Source organism: Mobula birostris, chromosome 7 (genome assembly GCF_030028105.1).
Source record: "Mobula birostris isolate sMobBir1 chromosome 7, sMobBir1.hap1, whole genome shotgun sequence".
Classification (NCBI taxonomy): domain Eukaryota; kingdom Metazoa; phylum Chordata; class Chondrichthyes; order Myliobatiformes; family Myliobatidae; genus Mobula; species Mobula birostris.
This window is the reverse complement of record NC_092376.1, coordinates 86,989,368-87,013,137: the sequence shown is the minus strand read 5'-3', so window position 1 is coordinate 87,013,137 and position 23,770 is coordinate 86,989,368. Positions and strand designations below refer to the sequence as shown.

Here is a 23,770-nt window from a genome sequence, read left to right as displayed (position 1 = left end):
AGCTAAAAATACGTTGCAAAAAATTCAGATTTTATACAAAACTTCCTCCTTAGAATTTGTTTTTAAAAAAATCTTCTATTTACACAAAACATTTTACTTGAGGGAAAAAAAAATCAGATTCATGCTCTATTGTGAACTTCTGTTACTAAAAAGGTGAATAAGGCTATTTTAACTCTCTTCTCCTGCCCTGCCCTGCCCAAATCGTGACACATGAAAATATCCCACGCATTTACAGCTTCACAACTTACATCAGCTAACTGCGCAGTGCAACTCAAGCAGGTAAGAGGGTGATTGTGTCTGCAAGGCAGTTACAGTGACATTAGTTTTGGGAGGGATGAGTAAGACAAACCATAAGCAATGTTTAAAGTGCCTTACTCTACATTGGACACAACCACTGCACATTCTGTAAACCAGGAATCCCGTCAATGCCATACCAGTTTTAATTTCAATGTTGAACTTCACCTGCCATTTACACAGTCTGCTTTAAAATGACAACACAGCCATATGCAGATAATCCATAAAATAATTCTTAAAGAACAAACACAATCGTGTACAACCAAGAAATGTCTCTGCTAAAATGTTGCTCGTCCCAAAGGCCCACAAAAATAACACTTTGCATGGAAATGGTAGAGAAACGGATGCACATGTAATGTACTTCATCACCATGGCAACAGTCTAAGTATATGCAAAAGTGCTTCACTTTTGTTGCTAACATAATTTTTAGGTTCAAGGATTAGGTTAGGCAACCATTTTGCAGGTTCCCTTTTGGGATTCCTGAGACCAGCCTTTCGTGCAGCTATTACTGTGTGATCTTTGAATTTATGCTGCCAGATATCACAGGGTGGTGATTAATATCACACTATGCTGCACTCACCCCAAGGCTGAAGATGATTTTCAAACAGACTCTGACAATGCCAGGGCACTATTGTTTGAAAGGTATTTTCTAAAATATTAGGCTTGTGTGTACATTACTTGATCAAGGATAAAAAAAAACCTTCCATTTTTTTTGCTAGCATGAAGCAGTTTTTTTTAGCTTTTGTTTTCTTATGAGGACTCTTATTTTAGTCATTTATTTATGGAAACTAGATTTCATTCCCAGAGGCAAATGTCCAAACATTTTTTGGCTCGTTCCAATCATCCAGTTAGTCTAATGTTCCAATGGCCCTCTCCTGTCCACAATGTATACTTGCAGAGCAATTCTGACCACAAATATTGACCCATAATAACCCAATGACCATGTCTGGCATTTTATCACTTGGTCCCTTCTATTCCATTGTCCATTTTATGTAGAGTATTTTTGTGTGTGTGTGTGTGTGTGTGTGTGTGTGTGTGTGTGTGTGTGTGTGTGTATATATGTGTGTGTGTGTGCACCTAACGAGTATTTCAAGGATATCCCCTAAAGGTTGTCCAAGCTACAGTACGAGAAGCTGTACCATGTAATAGAGACTGCTCTACAGTCTATTCATATAAAGCATTCAAATTGGAAGGCAGTACATTCCCTTAGTGTGTCCACACCATTGTTGCACTGTTCTGAAGAGCATCCTGAGCTATCCCCACCGATGCCTTTATTCGTTGATGTTGGCCCTTTTCCTTAAGAAAAAAAGAGGCATTTCACTCTCTCTGTCAATTTTGCTCAAAATAATTATTTAAGTTCATTTAAAGTGCAGCCCTACAGCACTGTGCTTGTCACCGTGTCTACCAGTCTACATCTTGGAACTTTTAGTACCAAAGTGCTCCCTAATAATCTCTATCTCTACACTTCCTTCTCAGATTCAAAAGACAGCAGCATACAACTGCAAATGCAGTTAAATGTCACAGGTAAACTTGCGGTCTCCTGCTTATTTGTAATATGTCCCCACATCTATGTGTAACTGATTAGAATGTAGCTGCCGTGCGTCTACTATCACCTGGTGATTGGGATGGTTAATAAAGGTTAACGTTGTGGCAATTTCCACAAAGCTCCTGAAGTTCTAGTGATTGTGTTCGAAGGCAAAACGGCCTTCAGGTTAATAAGTAATACTGTAACAGGGAAACAATAGGAGGGAGTAAAACTCAAGAACACAAGAACAAGGACAGAAGTGGATTTATGAAATCCGGTTAATATAAAAGTTAACAGTCTAGGGAAAGTACAGACTGACTATTTTCTATTGCTGAATATCCAAAGCGTAAAACCTTATTGGTTATAAATACAGTGATAGATAGTTCAAACATCCATTTGCATTTTGCTTCCTGGTATGTTTGTAACACGTGGTCCATAAATTAATGGTGAAAGTAGAAGGTGGAACAGTTCGATTGAGTCCCTGACTCAACTCTCCTCCAACTTGCTGCTCCTGGTATTTAACTTTAAGCAGATTCCTACACAAACCATAGACACTAACCAACTCTCTCTTCAGCTGAATATCCTGCAAAGCTTCCATTTTCCCCTTTTAATTCTCCTACATATTTAAAGTCAATCCTGGTGCAAAGAGTAAGAGTCACCACTAATTTCAGCAGAAGACCCAGGTTGCAACAGGCCAAGAGTATTCTTCAGAATCCCAAACTACCTTTTGTCCTCTGATCTCAGACTTTGTAGTATATATTTGCCGGGCTCTGTGGTGGCATCTCCTGGACTATATACACAGGATGTCCATAGTCTCCACTGACTTTTTCATAATGTGGACAAAATGCACTGTCTGCAGTCCTTAATGGAATGATAATGTCACTGGGTTCAGAGCCATTATTATTAGCGGCCCGCTTGGGGGTGGCCAGCGTGCTGAGAGAGAGAGTAGTAGTATGCTGCGGAGAGTGCTTTCTGTGACGTCTCTTGTATTTCAGCAGCAGAACCACCAACATAATGATGATGATGATGAAGATCACACAGCCCGATCCAATGCCAGCAAATAAGGCCACATCGGAGTTGAGGAACTTGCTCTTACCCGAATCCCTGGGTGTAGTGGAAGACTTACTGTCACTACTCTGTGAGTGTGTCCCACCTGGAAAGAGAAGAACTGGGTGAATAATGTGCTCACGACCAAAGCTTTTTCAAACCATTTTACAGAGCAGTATCATTTCATTCCCAACATTGTAAATAAAACCTTGTTTGCATCAAAAGAAAATCTAGTTAGTGCCTTCATGAGATTGCAGTTGAGAATTCATTTTACATCCTCTACTTGGTGCAGATTTGCCAGAAAAGGGATGTGGTTCAGAAGTAGGCCTGAATGCCCGACTGAGCTATTCCACATTTAATATCATTGGGGATCTTTGACCATATGCCTTTTGTCCATTTTCCCATTTCTTTACAACTTGATTCAAAAGCTCTACCAATCTCAAAATTTAAAATTGACCACCAACTGAGCATCAATTGCTGTTTGTGAAGTGCATTCCGTACTCTGCCATTGCTTGCTTGCAGAAACCCTTTGAGTGATACTGCCAAAAACACATTGATGTGGAAGTAAATGGACCCAGCCCAGTCCATCTCCCTCAGCACAAGGCTGTGTACTTAGCCCCTTGCTCCACTGGTTAAACACCTATGACTGTGAGGCTAAGCACAGCTCCAATGCCATGTTTAAGTTTGTTGATGACACTACCTTTTGCCGAATCAAAGGTGGTGATGAACCAGCAGATAAGTGACAGATTGAAGATCTGGCTGAGTGGTGCCATAACAACCTTTCTCTCAATGTCAGCAAGATCAAGGAGCTGATTATTGATTCCGGAGGAAAACGGAGGTTCCATGAGCCAGTCCTCATCGGGGAATCCGAGGTGGAGAGGGACAGCAATGTTATATTCCTCAGTGTTATCATCTCAAGGGATCTGCCTGAGTCCAACACAAAAGTGCTACTACAAAGAAAGCATGGCAGTCCCTCTACTTCCTTAGAAGTTTGCAAAGATTCAGTATGACATTTAAAACTTTGACAAAATTTTACAGGTGGTAGTGTAGAGTGCATTGATTGGTTGCATCATGGTCTGGTATTGAAAAAACCAATGGCTGTGAATGAAAAATCTTACAAAAGTAATTTTACAAAAAGTAACCCAGTCTGTCATGGGTAAAGCCCTTCCCACCAGTGACCACACCTGCACAAAACGACGTAGTAGGAAAACAGCATCAAATCTCACAAACCCCACCACCCAGGCCATGCTCTCTTTTCTCTGCTACCATCAGGAAGGTGATATAGGAGCCTCAGACTCGCACCACCAAGTTCAGGAACAGTGATTACCTCTCAACCATCAGGCTTTTGACCAGAAAGGTTAATTTCCCTCACCCCATCACTGAACTGTTCCCACAACCTATGGACTCACTTTCAAGGACACTTCATCTCAGGTTCGATTTTTTTAATTTTTTCTTTTGTGCTTGCACAGTTTGTTGTCTTTTGCACACTGTCTTGTTGGGGGCGGTCTTTCATTGATTCTATTGTGTTTCTTGGATTTACAAGGAATGTCCAAAAGAAAACAAATCTCAGGGTTGTAAATGATGACATATGTACTTTGATAATAAATTTAATTTGAAATTTGATTGCAAATAAATACATTAGATTTAAATAACAAAATATTAAATTCGTGTTTGATTGCTTTCAACCCTAGATACATTTCTAAATGACAAACGAGATTATCTATTGACTATCCAAATGCAAGTACAGGGGTCAGCAATGAACATTTAAACAATATATGCTCATATGCTTTCCCCAGACCGTTTTTTAAAATCAATAAATCTCTGTCAGTCACAAGCAAAACTGAAACCGACAGCTTCAGTTGAAACAGATGTAGACTTGCCTGGGGCAGCACTGGTGAGAATAAGAAAATGAAAAGCCTTAGGACGATTGTCCCCAGTCATTCTGTCTGCCTCTAGCTGATGGCACTTGGTATTGGTCATTCCATTAGAAAGCCAATTTATTCACAAAGGACCTGTGCCCACCAACTTCTCTTAAGCAGAAAACATTGGATTTTATCTAGTTTACAACTTCTACCTGATTCATTATTTCAATAAAGTGCATGATAGGTTCTCATTTGGAAATCAAAATGTTGTGAGCAAAAATGATGTTTCATCTCCAGAAAAACACGAATCTGGAACTATCGCCACAATGAGTAGCTGAATCTGGATGTTTCCTGATGTTTTGGCAGAGAGTTCTACAAATAAGTACTTCCACTTGAGGGCCTTCAGAAATCCTGGCATTATGCACCATTAAATGGGTTATGACTACCTGCCAGTGACCTGCTTCAACTTCCCCACCGGCTTTGTGGATATTGAGAAATGCTCCTTGTGGAGAGTTGCAACGTGAATCTACGTGACCCGTTTCTACAGATGGTGTCAACTAACATTGTTGGAATTTCTGACTAAATAGAGAACAGGAGAAGACAATTTAAATCATGAATCAGTTCTTAAACAACTAAAGCTTGAAAAACAAAACAGAGAGCGAAGGAGTCTGGCAGCACTTTCTTGGGTATAGAAAGCAGATGGTGTCCCAGTCAAGGTGTTACAATCATTCAATATGCAAGCAAATAGAAACCATTTCTTCTCATAAGAGAATGAAGAACCAAGGGCAAAACAAAATTAGAACCAGGGCTGACATTATTTCTTCACAAGCATTGAAATAGAAGTTTGCAATTTGATTCTCCAAAAGTTTGAAGTTTGGGTTAACTCCAGGCTTTTCATAGTTTCTGCATAGCTAAGACCACTAAGGCCTTAACAGGAACAGAGAGAAAAGGTAGTGGACTATACCTTGAAACATATTGTGCAAGATAAAAAATATAATAAAACTGGAATCCAGAAGATGGACATTGTTTATTTACCATGATGTATTGTAAGCATAATAAAAATCAGATTTGTGATCAAAAATAGATGAATTAAGCTACTGTTTGTATCAATTCTTGTGGATATATCAGGAGTCACCTCACAGAGGTACTAAGTACAAAGGGAGCAGCATCGATTGACTATTGCTTTGTTGGAACAAGGCACGATCCACACAAAGCAATGTACTTTTCTGAGATGCCCATGGGGAATGGAGTTCTACAGCCCTACAGGGATAAAATTACACATGGAAGCTCACACGTATTTGACAATTTCATATCTGTAACAAAAATCAATCTATAGTGTAGATATTAAATGTACACTGATCTCTTTGGACCATTACCCTTCACAGAAACAGAGTGTTACTTAATTTAAAATTGTTCCTCATTTATCTCCTCATGAGTAGATGTAAAGCTCACTCGTGGTTCTACAAGATAAATTTAAATCTTTGAAATAATAAACAGATCAACGTGCAGATTCACTGCCTGGAAAAACATACTAATTTCAGCCCTCCCTTTCAGTGAAGAAATTTTACTTAGCAGTTCTCATCCTCTGAATAGGAGGCAAAGCAGAACACTCATATAAAGATCATGGAATCACTCACATTAACATTAATGTAATTCTTGTAAACTGCAGCTAAATGCTAGCCTGACACAATGAGGAAGCAGCACAGGAAGAAATTAAAAGCATTGCTTTCTTGAAAGAACAGTGCATACAAGCTCTCATTATCTGTCAAACATCTGAAATTGCTCACCACTCAGACTCCCTTTGGAAGCAATTCAGAATATTAGATTCCCTAATTTTCAGCTGGCCAAATCACAACTCCACATTGAAATTCATTTTTCACCAAGTGGAAAGATAGCAAGAAAGTCCAAAAGGATTAGAGCAGAGCTTGACAAGATTTAGGTAATAGGGAGAAATATCTACAGCATTTACTCTGATCCAAATGCAAAATAAGACTACAACTACTCAATGCGAGTTCTATCTGCTGTGCTTGCATCAACCGGCTGCAGTTTACGACAGGAACTCTGTGCATATCTTATGGAAGTGGAGAATTCCGGTCGCTTTCCAAAGAATTAGTTAACAATTGTCAAAAAAAAGGTAGTTATGAATGTTAAAGTTTTCCAGAAGACACAGAACTTGGAAACGTAGTGAATGGTTAAAGAAGCTAGCAGACTTCATTAGTACTTGAAACAAACTGATGAAATGTGCAAAATTATTTAATGCAAGTATTATAGATTGCATTTTTGAAGTGAGGCCAAGAAAGAGCAACATAAAGGAGACGTTACACTTTTAGGAAGGGTGCAGAACAGACCCAAGGTTCACACATAAATCTCTGAAGTTGAAAAAGTTGATTAGCAAACATGCAAGAATCTTAGATTCATCAACAGAGGCATAGAATATAAAAGTAAGGAAGTTATGCTAACCCTTTATAACTCACAGCTGGAGCATTGAATTGAATTTTGGTGCTTTAATTTAAAAGGATATCAAGACAGTTTAGGTGATATAAAAGATTTAAAAGTTTTATTCCTGAGGGATTTCAGTTATGTTACGAGACTAACGAAGCTGGTGTTCCCCTCTGGGAACTGAGAAGACTGAATGGATATTGAATGGGGTGATCAAATAATGGCTGGATTTAGCAGAGCCAAATGGAGAAATTATTTCCACTGGCAATGCGGTTTAGTGACCAGAGAACAGATTTAAAATGAGAGCCAAAAGAATAAGATAGAAGCAGATTTTTAAAAAATATATAACTTGTTAAGATCTGAAATGGATTTCAGTGGAAGCAGAATGATCAGTGACTTTCAGAATGGATTTGTCTGTACTTTTGAAATAGAAACTTTGTGGGCCTAAATAGAAATGAAATAGAAAGCAGGGATAATCTGGCTGTTCATTCAAAGATCCAGCACAACACTGAGGGCCTGAATTGCCTCCTCCTGTGCTCTAAGATGTCGACATGATCAGCACTTCACTGTCATGCAAAGCTGAGCCAAATTAAGTAACAAGTGAGTGTGGCTCACATAAAGACACTTTATGTCTCAAAAAGAAGTCGAGTTCCTCTCAGAATTGTCATTTGCTTACTCGTGTCAATGACCTTGGTGTTTTACTTGCCCATAAAGTGGGCCTTTCAGACAAATGAATGAAGTTCCACAACTCCAGCTCAAAGATGAGGTATCTTCATTATACTCAGCTTCTATTACCTTCATTTTCAGTCTTTTGAGTGGGCTTGCTTGTGGTGCCATCTCGTCCATTTCCAGGAACACTGGTTGCTTTTTCATTTCGTTCCATAGAATTTGCATCTAAAAAGTTTTTAAAAAGTTTGTTTCAGTTAGATGCCGTTGCGTTGAGATACCTTCATCAGTCAGACAAAGTGGAAGATCCCTCAACACTGAAGAGCAACACACTGAGCCACTGGGGACACCAGCACCACGACCACAATGAAGTCTGTTTGTATGGCTTTATTGGCTTAAAAATGTACATGTCACTAATTAGCAAGATTGGTCACTATAAACGCTTTATTCTAGGGATTTGGATTTAACAAAATGAACCAGTCAAATAATGTTTTGGTCAGTATATATTCAGTCCTCTCAGAGTATGAGGTGAAGTGTATTTCATTTCAATGCAGACATTTGGTCGGGAAAAACAAGCAATTTAAAACTTCCACTTTTACAGAGGCCCTGGCCCGCTTGGTTTAGCTGATGTTTATACCTGTACTCTCACCAGAATGGTAATGATTGCCATCTAAACCTGCCCTTTCACGGGCTTTAGCTCAGCTTAAAGAAACTGCAAACACTAGGCTGACCACTAAGCGATCTATAACAGCCATTGGGATGTTTACCAACAGCAGGCAAAGTTTTTCCAGCTTAAAGCATGCTGTCAGAATGCTAAGTAGACTCTATTTGGAGAGGCGACATAAAATATGAATATAGCAAGTTTTTGTTTTGCAAATTCTAAAGATATGGGGGGGATTACTCATGACAACATAGACGGTATTTCAAAATTAAAATTGTGTTAAATGAAACCAATTTAGAATCCATTTATCATCAACATGTGATACGAGGTAAACTACCGAAACTTTCTTTCTCATTGACAACCTTTACATTCAAATGAGCAGTTTTATACAAAATAAATTTCTCATTATTGACTAAAACAAAGATAAACATTTCAGCATGTATAATTATTTAGAAATGCTAATTGAATTTTCTTCAATCATAACAGAAAATGGAAAATTCTTTTCCCAGATTAAAAAGTATTCATGCTTATCCCTTGGTTGACCGACCTTAAGGAAAATACAAACAAATTGCTGTAATGTAATTTATTTCACAACTATTCAATTAAAATTTATGACAAGCTTTTAGACTACTTGTAATCATTTAACGTAACAGATGATGACCCAGGAACTGCAAAAACATTACAGAAAACAATTAAATATATTCTCTTCAATTCTGACACTTGCAGAGAACCAGCAGATTTTTACTGCGTTGATGAGACTGTATCTTTAATTGTCACTATGACTACGAAGACTTGATAATGAAGTGAGGAAAAAAAGACAATTGCGCACATCTCCCAAACAATCCTGCTGACTCTTACCTTGTCCAACTTTCATTATAAGCTTCATGGCTTTGGTTTGACACACTCCTCCCTCCCGGTTTTCCAGTCCTTCCAAAGTACCATTTGATGTTGCTGGAAAAAAGGAAACAAACCGTTAAATCCTTAGAATTCAATGCATTGGCAAAAATGCCTATTATTTCAATTAGATCACTAAGCATCAACGTAGATACACCAACAAATCAGAACACTGGAACACTTTATCTAATAAGCTCACTTCCCTTCCCTCAATGGCTTAAAGTAACATGGTAATTTATCAGCGATTGAAATCCAATCTTTTAAAAGACGCTTAACAGTAGGTCTGTAATATGGCACCACATCAACAGATGAGGAGAATTGTGGAGACATATCACTTTTAGATGGGAAAATCAATTGCATGTGAGCAAATCAGATTTGTCAATGTTGAAAGTGTTTTTATGACCCATTAGATGACAACAGCAAGGACATCTCTGCTGAAACAGTACCCAAACATGGAACAACAAACTTAAGAGCACTGGAATGGCTAATAAAGATGTTATCATTCTCACTCCATCAGGTCATTTCGTTACAGGTGTACACTTACAATAGTTCAGGAGGTGAAGCTGCTTCCCAACACCGTGAGCTTTCAGGTATGTTTCAGAAAACAAACTTCCAGGTACCAAGACAGCTTTTTTTGAAAAATTGTAACGTAATCTGCTCAATGGGCTGACCACTAAAATAAGCTAATAAACCAATATACGCGAGGCCTGGGAATCTATCTAGACAGGATCAGACCATTAGTTTAACATCCTTTGAAAACGGCAGCTGGGGAAGGTGGAACAAATACTACAAAACCTGAATAATTAATATAAAACACTGCAGAACACATTAGAAATAATGAAATAAGGTTTCTCTCAGCATTTGCATTGCTTCTAAAAAGGGCTAGTGTTTAAGCATTAGACATGCTAACAGATTTTCACGTCTAATTTCCCAACATATGATAGTTTAACAGGAATTTTCCATTACATTGTGCCATTCAAATTTTTAGCATCTCTTAAAGTGCCTGACATCAAATACTTTTAAAATGCATTCATTGCCCTAATATTGCAAAAAAAAGGAAGCGGCTTAATGCATAGAACTGAAACAGTTAGATAATTTTCTTTCAGTTTTCTGTTTACAAGCTAAATGTTGGCCAGTGCACTGGGGAAGGCTGCCCTGCTCATCTTGGAATGATGCCATGGGATCTCTTCCCTGAGAGAACAACAGAATCTTACCGTATTAGCGACAACACAAGTACCAAACACACCATTAAGTGTATAATGCAGGCAAGGGTGTTCGTGGGCCTGACAGTGTAAATCTCCTAGATTAATGCATACAGTTGAAATTACAACTTTGCAGACCACCTGGGGCTAATAAACATGTCTATTTATGTGGATTAATTTTTCTACCAATACAGGAACTCCTCCAAGGCACCATATCACTGTTTACTGCTTAAACGAAAAATGAACACTCAAATAAAACATTTATGGGCTCTAAAAGATCAAATTATTCTATAGATCAAAATTTCCCATTAACCAAATGACCTAAAAAACTCACGTGTGCAGTGTTGTGTTGCCTTTTCTATCAGTGTTGGCCCATTTACTAGTGAAGCTAAACAAATGCTGAACAATTCTTCACAGCTGCATCTCTGTGAACACTGCCCACCATTGCAAACTGTGTGCATGTGACGAGGCCACTGAAATACAATAATGAAGCTACAATGAATCCTCTTTACAAAGTTGGTGGGAGAGTAACATCCATTCCCACTTGATGACAGCTCAACTCTCCCCACCAATCACCAGCGATGAACTTAAAAAATGCCTTTTGGGCCAATGTGGCATTAAATTAATTTTGGGATAACTGAGAAGAGGGACATTCTTAACTAAGGATCAACTATATTAACCAAGCCATTCAAGGCTATATCTACTCAGTTAAGAATTAATATTGAAAACTTACAATTCACCCTTAAATGGGAACAAGAGTTCAGTAATATTTGAAGGAAAATGACATGAATCATGACAGACCTTACAGCTCAGTTCAAAAATAGTTAATATAAAGGATATAGAATTGAAAAATATGCGATTATCATTTTTAATCTAGATTGGTTCTCAAGGTTGTTGTGGCTGGGAGTGGTAGCGGGGATAAGTTCCTCTACCTACACAACGCTCCCAATGGTGTGCGTCTCAAATAGCCTCTGACAACCAAGTCCAGCTCCTGGCCTTCACGTGAGGCTTAGCTACTCAGCCCAATGGAACAGTTTCTACTGAGAGGAGAAGGAGCAAAGGTGGGTTACTGGCCTCTTAAAACCTGTCACTTCAGGCAGATGGGGTTCAGCATCCATGGTTGGCAGCTCATCTAGAAGACAGAAAACTCTGATCTCAAACCTCCGCTGCCTTGTGGCTGTATCCACTCATGGGGAAGGTTTCCGGAGTAAACCCCAAAGGAAAAGTCCAGAGCTGGAGTCCCTAAGGTAGTCCTACGTTGAGTTTAACACTGACTCACAACTCTTGCGACACTGCTGGTGCCAAACTACATCGGTCTTCATTGTTCCTTTGGGTTTATCAGATTTGTGAAGAGGGGGAGCTTGCTACATGGTCAACAGCTTGCTGTCCATATCGTACTGCCCAGGCTTGCAGATCTAGACAGCCAGAACACAACATCCCTGATCAACGGAGGCCTCACAATTTTGAATATTACATGTAGCTTCTTTCTGATTTAAAATTTGCTGACTCTCGAGTTATATTGTGGGAACCTTCTGTGTAAACACTTAATCAGACTGTCTGAAATTCTTTTAGTGCAGACTTTCGCTGAGCCAAATGTCTTATCACAAACACAAATTACAGACTTCACTGTAATTTCTTGTAAGTTGCTAATCAGCTTCTTACTTCAGGTTTTCTTCTTTGTTTCCTCCCCATGCCTCTCTCACTACCTGCTTTTCCCAAGTAATGACTATTAGGAAATTCTGGTCCCTTTCTCTCGCTGTTCCAGTAACACCACCTAGGCTGGACGGTTATCAGAAGGAAGTCAGTGCCTTGATCTGCATGCTATTTGTTAGCTCTGAACCAGGCTCAGGCACAGGACGTGGCCTGCTCAACAGGTCCACATGCAAAGCAGCCACCTCAGCAAGACAACTTGAATGTACCACATTCAAAATTCATGAAAATTTAATTGCCCAATGTGACAGAAGCCAAGCAACAAAGCCATCAGCAATCTACAAATAACAATCTTATTTAATTCTCTATGTTTACTGAGATGGTGATGTTTTCTCAGTTCTGGGGTGGGAGGGTTTTTGTAAATGGGGTGGATTCAAACCTTGCATTGGAGAAATAATAAAAAAAACATGTTTTCTGGAAGTAATCTGACTCTCCTCACTGGCTTCACACTGCAATGTTGTCCACAGGGGTGCTGAGGGAATTATTTATAAAACTAATGGAGACTGTTTAACCGTTGCCTCAGATATGCGACAACATGGGCTCAAGGTATGACCAAAGCTGGGCTCTGTGCTTGGTAATGCAGACAAATCATCCAGGATACCAGGTTCATCTCAGCAGTATTTTGAAAGGTGTGTATGTGTGTCCGTCTGTGTCCATCCCTGTGTGTGCACGTCCATGCACGTGTCAGTGTCCGCGTGTGTGCGTGCGCGCCCGTGTACAGGAGCAAGTGCAAAGTATTCCCAACAGACCATTGTTTTGTAAGAGACTGACTGCTAATTAAACATCATCTGTGCCCCTCCCTTTTAAGTTCAGTTTCTCAGCCTTTCAGCAGTAACCTGCTCCCACATCAACAGTTTAACTGTTTTAGAAAGTTATCTATGGGTTTGAATTTTAAATCCCCAGTAGATCCTTACATAGCATTTCCAAAGCAAAATAGCACATTCATAAAAAAGTCAATTGGCTTTTCAAGGCAATTCCATATTTCAGAGACCTGGCAGCAGCACTGCACATTCAGACAGACAAAATAAACTTGTACCAGTTTGCCATCATAAATCCTTCAACTGCGTAATTCTTTCAGCAACATTATGGGAAGCTATCAGTTGTAAAAGACAGTACTATAGTATACTTGAAATCCCAAAATAACATCTCAGTATTTCTGCAATACAGCATTCACAACACAAACTGCTTAATGTAAGATTTGCAGGCTGAGGGCTTGGCCTGCTCATCCAACTAAATCCCTAAAGTTTCTCATTGGTAAAACCATGTTAAGATGTTAGATGTAGCAGTACAATTCTACTCTACAGAGTTAAGTTTTTAATCAATAAATCAAAACCCAACGGTGTTATGTGAGTGGAGAAAAATACTGTATAATAACAGCTCGCAACGTTAACTGAAGGTAATCCGACAATCAAGTAGGCCCACAACAGACTGAGCCATGACAGTGTTAAAACTAAGAAAGCGAGCTGCTGCAAAGACAACGGAACTGATCTGAACCAATAACAGTAACGTGCTTCTGGCCAGATTGCACCACTTTGCACTGTAACGGTGCTGCTGGTCTACGCAAGGGTTGAATGAATTGAGGAGAAGTGCTAGAGTCGGTGGGGGAGGGGGAGGGAGGTTCATTGTGATGGAGAGAAGGAAGGATGCGTTTTACATCATAATTCCAATGAGAACAATATTACTGCCGGCTTCTTACTCTTTATCTAGCTGTTGCACCTGTCAGAAACTGCAACAACTCCAGCCGCTGTTATAAGGTTCCTGTCAAAATGGTACACAATTTTAAAATGAGATGATTATATGAATTAATGAACAGAAAGGGAACAGGCTTATACAAATGCCACTCTTGAATTCTCCCCAACCCCAATGGAAAGCAAGTAATATCACATTTTAACACATCTTCATTTGATTACTGTATTATTATTCTGCTTCTCCGGAGACTGCTTCATAAACTAACTGCACTACATGTACACTTGGCTATCTGGGCTTTCAGGTCAGCAGAGCTCTTTAATCACTGGGTGAATACAGTTTTAGATTTGTGCCTGAAACCTTGCTTTCACTGTCAGCAATCTGAGGAACCTGGGCCGACCCAATCCCCACTTCATTTCCAAAATCTCTGCAACACAAAATAATTTCTACTTGACTCAGATTAGTCAGGATGTTGCATCTGCAACTTTTACACCACTGCAGGCTCAGCTGTAAAGCAGGCCTCCATTTTCCTGCAGCTTGCTGGTCAATGCCAGGTGCATTACTTGAATTCAGCGTGGCTCAGCCAATTATTAAAGGTCATGATCCAGAGATTTCAAAACTGAAATATGGTGAAGAGCTTCTCACACTCCCTTCAAAAAAAATTGCGGGGGAGCACTTGTTTTCTATCAGAATGAATCAGCAGCTCAAGCTAATTCGCAGTAGAAAATTAAAAGGGGGAGGGAGAGGGTAAAGTAATTCAATGGAGATAGTCTGCATTCCAAAGCTTAATTTCTTAATAAAAAAAAGACTTCTGAAAGTCCAGCTGCAGAGCCAGCTGTGGAAATCTGTGCTTTTTACTTTCTGAAGTGCAGAAAGAATCTACTCTATGGGATACTGACACTTAATCAGAAGGTGAATGGATTGCACGCTGACAATTTTTTGTGTTTTTGCCTTCTGAAACTGACATTCGATTAATTTTCCCCACACAGATTTTTGGAGCATTTGTATCTCTTGTCTTATACACCTAACACGTACACAGCGAGATGGCTGCACTCTGCCACAGGCCTTAGCTTTGCCTCAATGGAGAATCAATAGGATTATAATCAATCCCTACTCCAGAGGCAGGAGTAACAAACTCAGGCTGTTACTGTAGTCCTGGCTGAGTACAGATAAAAGCCCCACCTTGCAATTAAGCCAGGGCACTGGCTGCTCTCTCAGGTAAATACCAAAGATCAAGTGTCACTCTGAGAAAAGCAGGCCATTTTTTCCCATTAGCTTATCCAACATCAATCCCTCAACTTTCTCATTATCCTCCAGCTATTTTTGGGAGCTTGTGCACGTTGGTTTCTAGATCTCATATGTTACACTTCAAAGAAAAGTACATCATTGGTACATTAATGTGAACTTTAAATACAAGTGCTAATTTTTCCCACACACATTGTAATCCATTCTCCCTTCACTATAGATACTTTATGGATCAAGACATCGCCTCTTCTCCACTGGAACATGCACTGATGTGCATTTGCCAATAGTCAATTACAGCCTGCTGAAATGCTGGACAATACCTATCCAGCTGTTAGCCACATGCTGCTGATCTGACTAAAGTTCTTTGGATGTGTTAATATGATGGTGCCACATCTAGTTGGATTTAATCTTACAAAGTACTGCCTCACATCACAACAGATGACAATTTAAACCAGGGAACCATTATTTTAAATTTAAACTCTTGGGAAGTGTTGTACATAAAAATATTTTAACATATAAATATGATTTAGATAAACATTATACACTGCAAGTAAAACATTTCAAACACAAGATTGCCAAGCATAACAGAGAATGCTGGAAACACTCAGTATATCAGGACAAAGAAACAATTAGTCTGAGACTCTACAAAAGTTTTTGGACCAGACACATTAACTGTTTCTCTTTCCACAGCTGCTGTCTGATTCACCAAATGTTTCGATAATTTTCAGACTTGCACTGCCTGCAGTGTTGTTTTCTTCACTTTGCTACCAAAAACAGAGACTTCAGTTTTATTCTCCTTCTGTATCATCTATGCTTTATTTCACAAAACATTCCAAGTATATAGTCATAGAAATGTACAGCACAGATACATGCCCTTCAGCCCATCTAATCTGTGCTGAACCATTGAAACTGCCTACTCCTATCGACCTGCACCGGGACCATAGCCGTCCCATTCATGCCCAGTTACTTCCTTGTTCTCTGAACAAGACTCAGGAGCCGCTATCTTCTGTCAGCTCTTCAGATAAGTAACACAGTGGCGAATTCAGAACAGTAGAATAGCAGCTCACATGTTCACCTTTCAAACGCCACTAGAACATCGCAGTGAAAATGTCACGTCTCGTAAGCCTCAGCCTGGAAACAGAGAGATCTGCAACAATGCAGGAAGCTAGCGAAAGCCACCTCCTTCTTTAAGTGCTCGTCCAGTACTGAAAGATAAACAACCAGCATGTTAAAGCTGTTGAGGCCAAGTTGGAATACGTACCCTGGGATGGTAACTTATGGATCAATCTATGTACATTCAGCTCAAGCTCTCCATTCATTGCCATGATTTTGCAGACCAGGTAGCCTTGGCACATTAATTCCAGCTTCAGTTCGAAAGTTAGAAGCCTCTGACGATGAATGCTATCAGTAGATGAAACCAGTGGTTGATACCATTCTGAAGAGCTGCAGCAATACATGGGCAGAGTGGATGCATTGTTGTACTGGTGGTAAAGGAGAGAAGAGAAATCCTCGTCCTGCAGAGGGCCTAAAGACAGCAAGCCTTCCAATGTTAATTAAAATAATGCAACCTCATGGACATCTGATGCAATGGTACAAGAGATCTCATACCAGGGGTGAAGGTCTAAAGGTGCATGCTGCAAAGATCACAACATCCCCACCAGAACTGCTATCAACTGGGACTCAAACTCACATTAATTGTTCTCCACCGAGCTCCACACACTTGCCGCTCTTCGGAGCTTCACATTGTTTAACGCTTCAATGTACTGCCCGCTATGCAACCACAATAGGCACATCTTCCAGATACACCGTGCAGTATTCACCAAACACATCACCTTCAGTTGGTAAACCTTCCACCTCTCAGTCAAAACTTTTTTTAAAATTCAAGCTCTATTCGAGAGGCTCAGGTGGAAAAATTAAGATTGATTCAGAATTCAGTACTAGGCAAGGATTTCTCCTTTGAAATGCTGCCTTTCAGATGAGGCGTTAAACCAAGGTCTTGCCTTTTCTCTCAAGATGTAAACAACTCCTTTACATAGTTTAAAGATTAACCCTTGGTGATTCCTCCACCAGCTTTTCCAAAACAGAGGCTAAATTTCATCCATGAACTAACAGAATCTGCACATTGTACTTCACTTTGATATGAAGCTGATTAAAACATTGAGAACCATTAAAGTATGAATATCTCCTGTTTATGGGAATTTTCTGTGCTAGGAGCTAGGATTGGTAGCCTTTTCTGCGATGATACAGCAAATTACATAATTATGAAGTGTAAAAGATGTTGGGACATTTGAAATAGATGGGAACAGCATTCTTTAAATGCAAATCCACTTACCCTTCATTCTCAAATCAATATGAACAGCACAGGAATACAGAATGAAATCCTTGGTAGGCTCTGGGAGGACTATGTGCAATGTCATAGAGACAGACCAGCTCTAACTTTACATTAGGCTTTGTACAGAAATAAATCCCATTTGTTTTCAGCCTAATGAGCAGCTGTCTTAAAACTTGCTGATGACTATCAATATCACACAGCACCCAGAGCCAATGCTTTAGCCTCCACTCAACACACTGGAAATTCATTCGTCTGCCATACCCGTTCAAACTCCAAGCCCAGCATCTGCATCTGCTATTATGGGTTTAGATACCAATGTTCAAAGAGGCTTTTTCAGTGTGCTCCGGCATTCTAGAATGCTATTCTTCAGCAAAACACTGCGCAAGGACTGCCAACACACTGGCTTGAATGAGGACTGGTTTTCGGCAGCACAGATCTGCCAGCCTCTCTGAGTAGTTATGTTCCAGATCCTGCCACTGCTACCCTTGCCTGTGCCACAGTTGCCGTTTCCCAGCCACCCAGCCCAGAGGTGAGGCAGCCTGATGCCAGGCCTTCTTGACCTAAAAGTGTTGGGGTGGATTTATTATCCGAGGCTATCAAAGTCCTTTTCAGGACAAGTTCCTTCCGGTGAAGGAGCTCAGAGTTAGAAAACTAGGCCAGATGAAACACTGCAGTTAGACCAACAATACTGAAGCACCAGCATCCTGGGTTCCAACCCACCGCTCTCTGTAAGGAGTTTGTACATTCGCCCCACGGCCGTGCCGGTTTCCTCCCACATTCCAAAGATTATGTGGGTTGACTGGCCACGTGTGTGTCACTAGGTGGCAAGAACTCATTTTTGCCAGAAGAGCCTGTAACCATGCTGTATCTCTAAAAGAAACACAACTTCCAAGTTATCTCAGGAAGGTAGATGCTCAAGTTTTGCGTGGTCCTTGACACAGGTGGAAGTATAAATTGGGATTTTGATTTAGTGTTTGCATTGTCATTTGCCTACATTGCCCACTTCCCCAGTGTGCAAACAAAGACACATGCATTCACATCGGCAACAAACTAAGCCCTTAGCATCAGCGTTGTTTCACAGGAATGAAATGAAAAAACATATAATTTAAAATACTGCATTGCTATTGTGGAAGAGCAAAATCCCAACTGATTATTTTTCTATTTAAGTCTGAAAACAGCTCAGTGATAACATCCTCTAACTGCTGTTTTTATTTACTTCTCTGGGAAAACTTAGAAAAAGAAAAGTCCATCTCAATTTGCCAAGAATTCTGTACCTAATAGTTAGTATTTCATTAATCATTAGTCCTGCTCATAAGTCAACCTAATGGCACAGATCAGTGGTTGATGTGTTTTTGATTTATCAAATTGACTTATAGATCATAGAGCAAATGTAAAACCACATTTATTTATCTAACATCAGCTGCTCATGACATCTCAAGGACAATACACCAGCTTTTTAAGCAGAAAGCAATGTTCACACGGAAGGTTGAAATAAATTGAATGTAACATTTAAGCTTGCTGCAACAAGGAGTAGGAATGACAAGGGCTCCTCCCCCAAAAATCCCTCTTTTGTAAAGCAGACTGTGGAAAAAGGGCCCATTGAACTGCACCACTTGTAATCCCTATTCAGTTTTTCTTGATGAATAAAGAAAACACAGTTCTTTGTACTCTGTATGTTCCACAAAATGCACTCTTGTTTGGTCTGCGATGATGTAAAAATAATTTTATAGGAACTGGGACTAGACATGGAGTAACTGGATTACACAGCACAGATGAACTGTTGAATGCTGAAGAATACCAAAAGGAATATAAGCCGTCTTGGTGGCAAAAACAACCAGGGACCTATTCACCACCGTCAGAAGTGCAGAAAACACAAATGAGTGCCATTTCTAGTTTAAACCTTTCCACTAATTAGCATGTATCTAATAAAACATCTACCAGCAGTGAATCCGATGTTTTAACCCCCTAAATTAGTTATGCTACATTCAAATGTCAGTATTATTATGTGCTTTCTTTAGTTATGACACTTGATAACTGTCATAAATTGGAATTGATCCAATTTTATGCCTTTTAAGAAAGTTCTTTTTTTACACTATATCTGGGAATGCTTTTGTATTTCAAAGTAGCATCGCATTAAAAATTTTCATCAGATATGAAAAACTTCCTGCAGTTATATAAAAGAAAATAAGGTGACTAAATGGACTGAAGATTTTCCAGCGCTTGTATGTGTCGAAGAGACACCACAGTGCCTTTAACACAGTGGGTCGCTTGACATGGGCAATTTGATTTGTCTAGCTAACAGAAAGGTCACTGCCATGTCAAGTTTTATGCAGTCGCCTCTCTCCATCTGGGGGATTTCTGTATACTGTGAAACAAAAGCATGGTGGGTGCCTATGAATATTCCTAACACTGGCAAGTTTTTTTTAATCAGCTCACAAAGATTAACCTTCTATTGGTAAGCATGAGAATATAGTATTCACCTCCCCCACACCCTTCATCAATAAGGCCACTTATCTGAAATGGAAGCAACAAGCTCTGCTGTCATTGTCCCACATTATGCCCAAGTCCTTCAAGGACGACAAGGAATTCTTTAAACTCGAGTGTCTTGATTGAATGAGCACAGATTCTAGGAGCCACAATTGTCTTCCAAAATGTGAGCTTCAAAGGTTGCCCGCGGCAAAGAGAAAGTGTGCGAGAAGGACACTAGCCACTTCCCATGCCTTTAACGACTCTCCTGTATCTGCCACTGCTCTCAAGACGGATCAAATGCGACCAGCCATTACAGATTGACAATATTTTCACTGTGGTAAAGGAGTTTGGACTTCTGAAATTAAAAAGTAATGGTACTTCACAGCTCAAAAGCATTGTTTGGATTCTTCCTTTTTGTGTTTTGTTAGTTTGCAAACAGCACCACCTTCCCAAATGAGGGACAAGGAGTCCCTGAAGCCAATCATCTTTTACATAAATAGTGAATGCAAACATAATTACTATAGGAATTCAAATAACAACCAACATGTCATTTAAAACTCTACAACATAATTTTAAAATCCAAGACTGAAATTAGCCTTTATGATGATCTCTGCTAAAACTGCAGGGATGGGTAATCTACGTAAGAGCCCTATGGAGCTCCCAAGGAGACCTGTACCATTTGCAGTTCTCCCTGTGAGCCCTGTATGGTACAGGAATTTTGAACTGGCACTGAAACAGAGGTACAAGTCTCAGTTTAATTTACTCTAAAGTTAAGTGTCAAAAAAAAAAAAAAGAGCCACAAGCTGGAATATTCTGTACAGCATTTTCACAGGAAGTCAGCCAACATCACTAAGGGTACTGGGTCACATGTAGTATGTGAACAGTGGAATTTTAAGTTAAGAGTATTATTCCACAGTCTGTGACATCACATATGCAGGTTGAGCATCCCTTTCTGAAATTCTAAAATTCAAAAACCTCCAAAATCTGAAATTCTTTTCGGCATTGACGTGACATCACAAATGGAAAATTCCACAGGGTGCTGGGAATGTTCCCAAGCGATGAGCACGTCTCTACACACCACAGACAGTTTTGAGAAGTGACCTCACGTAGCTACTGGACAGAAGTTAATGAAAAATAGAAAAACACTGCATAAAGCAAAAAATGAAGACAACCTTCAGCTATGCTCCCTCCACTTGATGTTTAATTCAGAGCTTTAGATTTTCTATCAGCAGTTGGATGGTATTTTACCCATGACACGTGTTCTTTCTGTGCCAAATATTGTCTGCCACAAAACTGGTCAGGAGAGCCTTTCATTCCAATCTATCCTCCAGTGTCTGGGTTAAATTCCCTGAGCCCTCTGAGTTCTGCTAGATGAAATGGGAGCAGTGGGAGGGAGGGTTGAGGGCAATACTATTTCCTGCATTCATGCACTGTCTCCAGGCCGGCTACAGACCACACCAGCTCAGGAAATGCAGGGTTCCATACTCTAAGCTGCTGCACGCTGGCAGGAGGAAGGCTGTAAGAGGGAGAAGAGCCAAGATACAAGGAAAATATTACAATTAAGTCCACATATAGCAAATTACAAGTATGGAATTCTAATTATTGTGCAAGCAATACATTTGTTGGCTGAAAAGGCTAACAGTTTCCTGTAAAATGAGCTCATTACACAAGAGCAATCTTGATGCAGTAATGGTTGCTGTCATAGCCTTGTACGCTGTGTTAGCGCAGATCAAATTCAGTATTTCTTACTTGATATCATTGAGTCATCAGTTGAGGCTTAGGGCTCAACTCATCCATGCCAGCCAGGGTGCCTTTGTGACCTAGTCCCACATCTCTTGAAACCTGTTGTATCCAGGTCCCTGTCCGAATGTCTTTCAAGTGATGTAACCATACTCACCTAGACCACTTCTTATGACAGTTTACCCTCTGTCTGAAAGAAACATGCCCCTCTTTTTCCCCCTGTCACTGTAAACGTAAGCCCTCTAACTCCGCCTTTGGAAGAACACTGTGACCACCCACTTTATCTGTGCTCCTCATGACTTTGCAAAGTTGTATATCGTCAGTTCTCAGCATCTTTCACTCCAAGCCTAGCCAGCCTCTCCTCATAAATTCATAAGGATGCCTGCAGCCCTGGCGGCATCTTTGTGAACCTTTCCTGCACCTTCAAGCGGAATCATACCCGTCCTGTTGTACAGTAACCAGAATGCACACAAAATTCAGGATGCACTCTCACTCATGTCATACACAGCTGCAACACAACACCACCATCCCTGTACTGAATGTTCTGTGCAACAAAGGCAAGTGTGCTTATGTGCCTTCTTTGCTCCTTTGCAACCTCATTTCATATGGACCAATTGTTCTTAAATTAACAAGAATACGTTCAGATACCTCAGGGCCAGTGTGTGTCTGAAAGTGTCAAAGACTCAGTCAGAGTATGTGTGAGATCATCAGTTAATCCTAATTGTTATGACCTAAAACTCCAAATTGCACCTGTTCATGAAAAGTTTCAACTTTCATTTAGTTGATTAATCAAAAATACGTAGTTTGAACTTAAAGAATTAAGATTTTAAAAACTATTCACACCATGCATTTCCTTTTATAGATATTCATATTTTTGAGCTTCCTGCCAATTTAGAGACTGATTTCCTTCCATTTTGAATTAATCCCGACTGACTGCTGATTTCCAGTGATGATTGTTATGTAAAGGTCAATGGCGCTACATCTTTGACTATTATTTGAGCTAACTATTTAAAGAAATCTTTCTCTACTAAAGAGCGCAGTCACACCGCAATATACTCGTTTTTCCTATTGCTGCTGTTTCAGGTGGAGGTATTGCCATGTTTAAAACAAACAGGTTAAATAGTGGTCAAGTTCATTTCGATAAGCATGTTGAACATTTCCAACAGCACAAGTACCTTTGGAACATTTCTGCCATTTTAAAGTACAGGAGCTATCATTTAATGGTACCGTACCATGCATTAAAAAAAGTATTGTGATCCGATAGTATATGGGATTCTAGATTTGAAATGGCAAAAGGAAAGGCCATTAAAGGGTTAATAGAAAATGATTCAGGAGCATTAAAATGAGCCCTTTTCAATCCAATGGCTTTCACTGCTGAAAACGGTCCAATCGCAAGCACACGCAATGATATTAATGACCCAATGACTGCCCTGCAGGCTTCAGTCAGGCAGAATGTACTGTTTTAAGCAGGAGGTCATCGCTTGGTTAGTCGATGTCTACATTCACTGAGATAATGCCAACTGACAGTTTGAAGTACAATGTAACTAATGAGAAAAAACACCACTCTGCAGCACAATGGCTGGTTTTAAAACTATGATATACATGAAGCTATTTGGTTTGACTACAAACAGCACTCCAGCAAACTTAATAAAGGGCCACAGTCAGGTTGTGTCCCACTGATGAACCTTACTGATCTACAAGAAGAATCTTTACTTGGTAAGAATCTGCAGCAATTTTCCACTTGTCTGCTTTAATAAAACATGTGTTTGTCATGCATTTTTAGATCAAAGGCAACAATATAATGTTTGCAAAACACCATCTTTCATTGATATCATGTGGCTGCCTTTATGCTGAAGTTAACAGGATTACATTTGCATTTACCAAATTTCTACACTGCCTTCATGAGTGGGTGTACGAAGCAACAGCCACCCTCAACAACAAAGCAGAATCACCATATGCATCTGCACAATACACAACTGTTATGGATCACCAGCGGAA

At 39.8% G+C, this 23,770-nt stretch overlaps 1 protein-coding gene across 2 annotated transcripts in view; it reads right to left on the bottom strand.

Annotated features, from left to right (window-relative positions):
- Positions 1–1,291: 1,291 nt before the first annotated feature.
- The window catches only part of LOC140200331 (ephrin-B2-like), a 50,550-nt gene continuing 28,071 nt past the window's right edge, over positions 1,292–23,770 (bottom strand). Inside the window, exons 3-5 of one of the 2 annotated variants that reach the window (XM_072263513.1) lie at positions 9,353–9,445; positions 7,963–8,061; positions 1,292–2,972 (exon numbers count right to left, since the gene is read on the bottom strand). In XM_072263513.1, coding sequence (XP_072119614.1) covers positions 2,560–2,972; positions 7,963–8,061; positions 9,353–9,445 — 605 coding nt within the window. In that variant the 3' untranslated portion in view covers positions 1,292–2,559. The remainder of the gene's footprint in view (positions 2,973–7,962; positions 8,062–9,352; positions 9,446–23,770) is intronic. The other variant, XM_072263514.1, reaches the window with a different exon arrangement.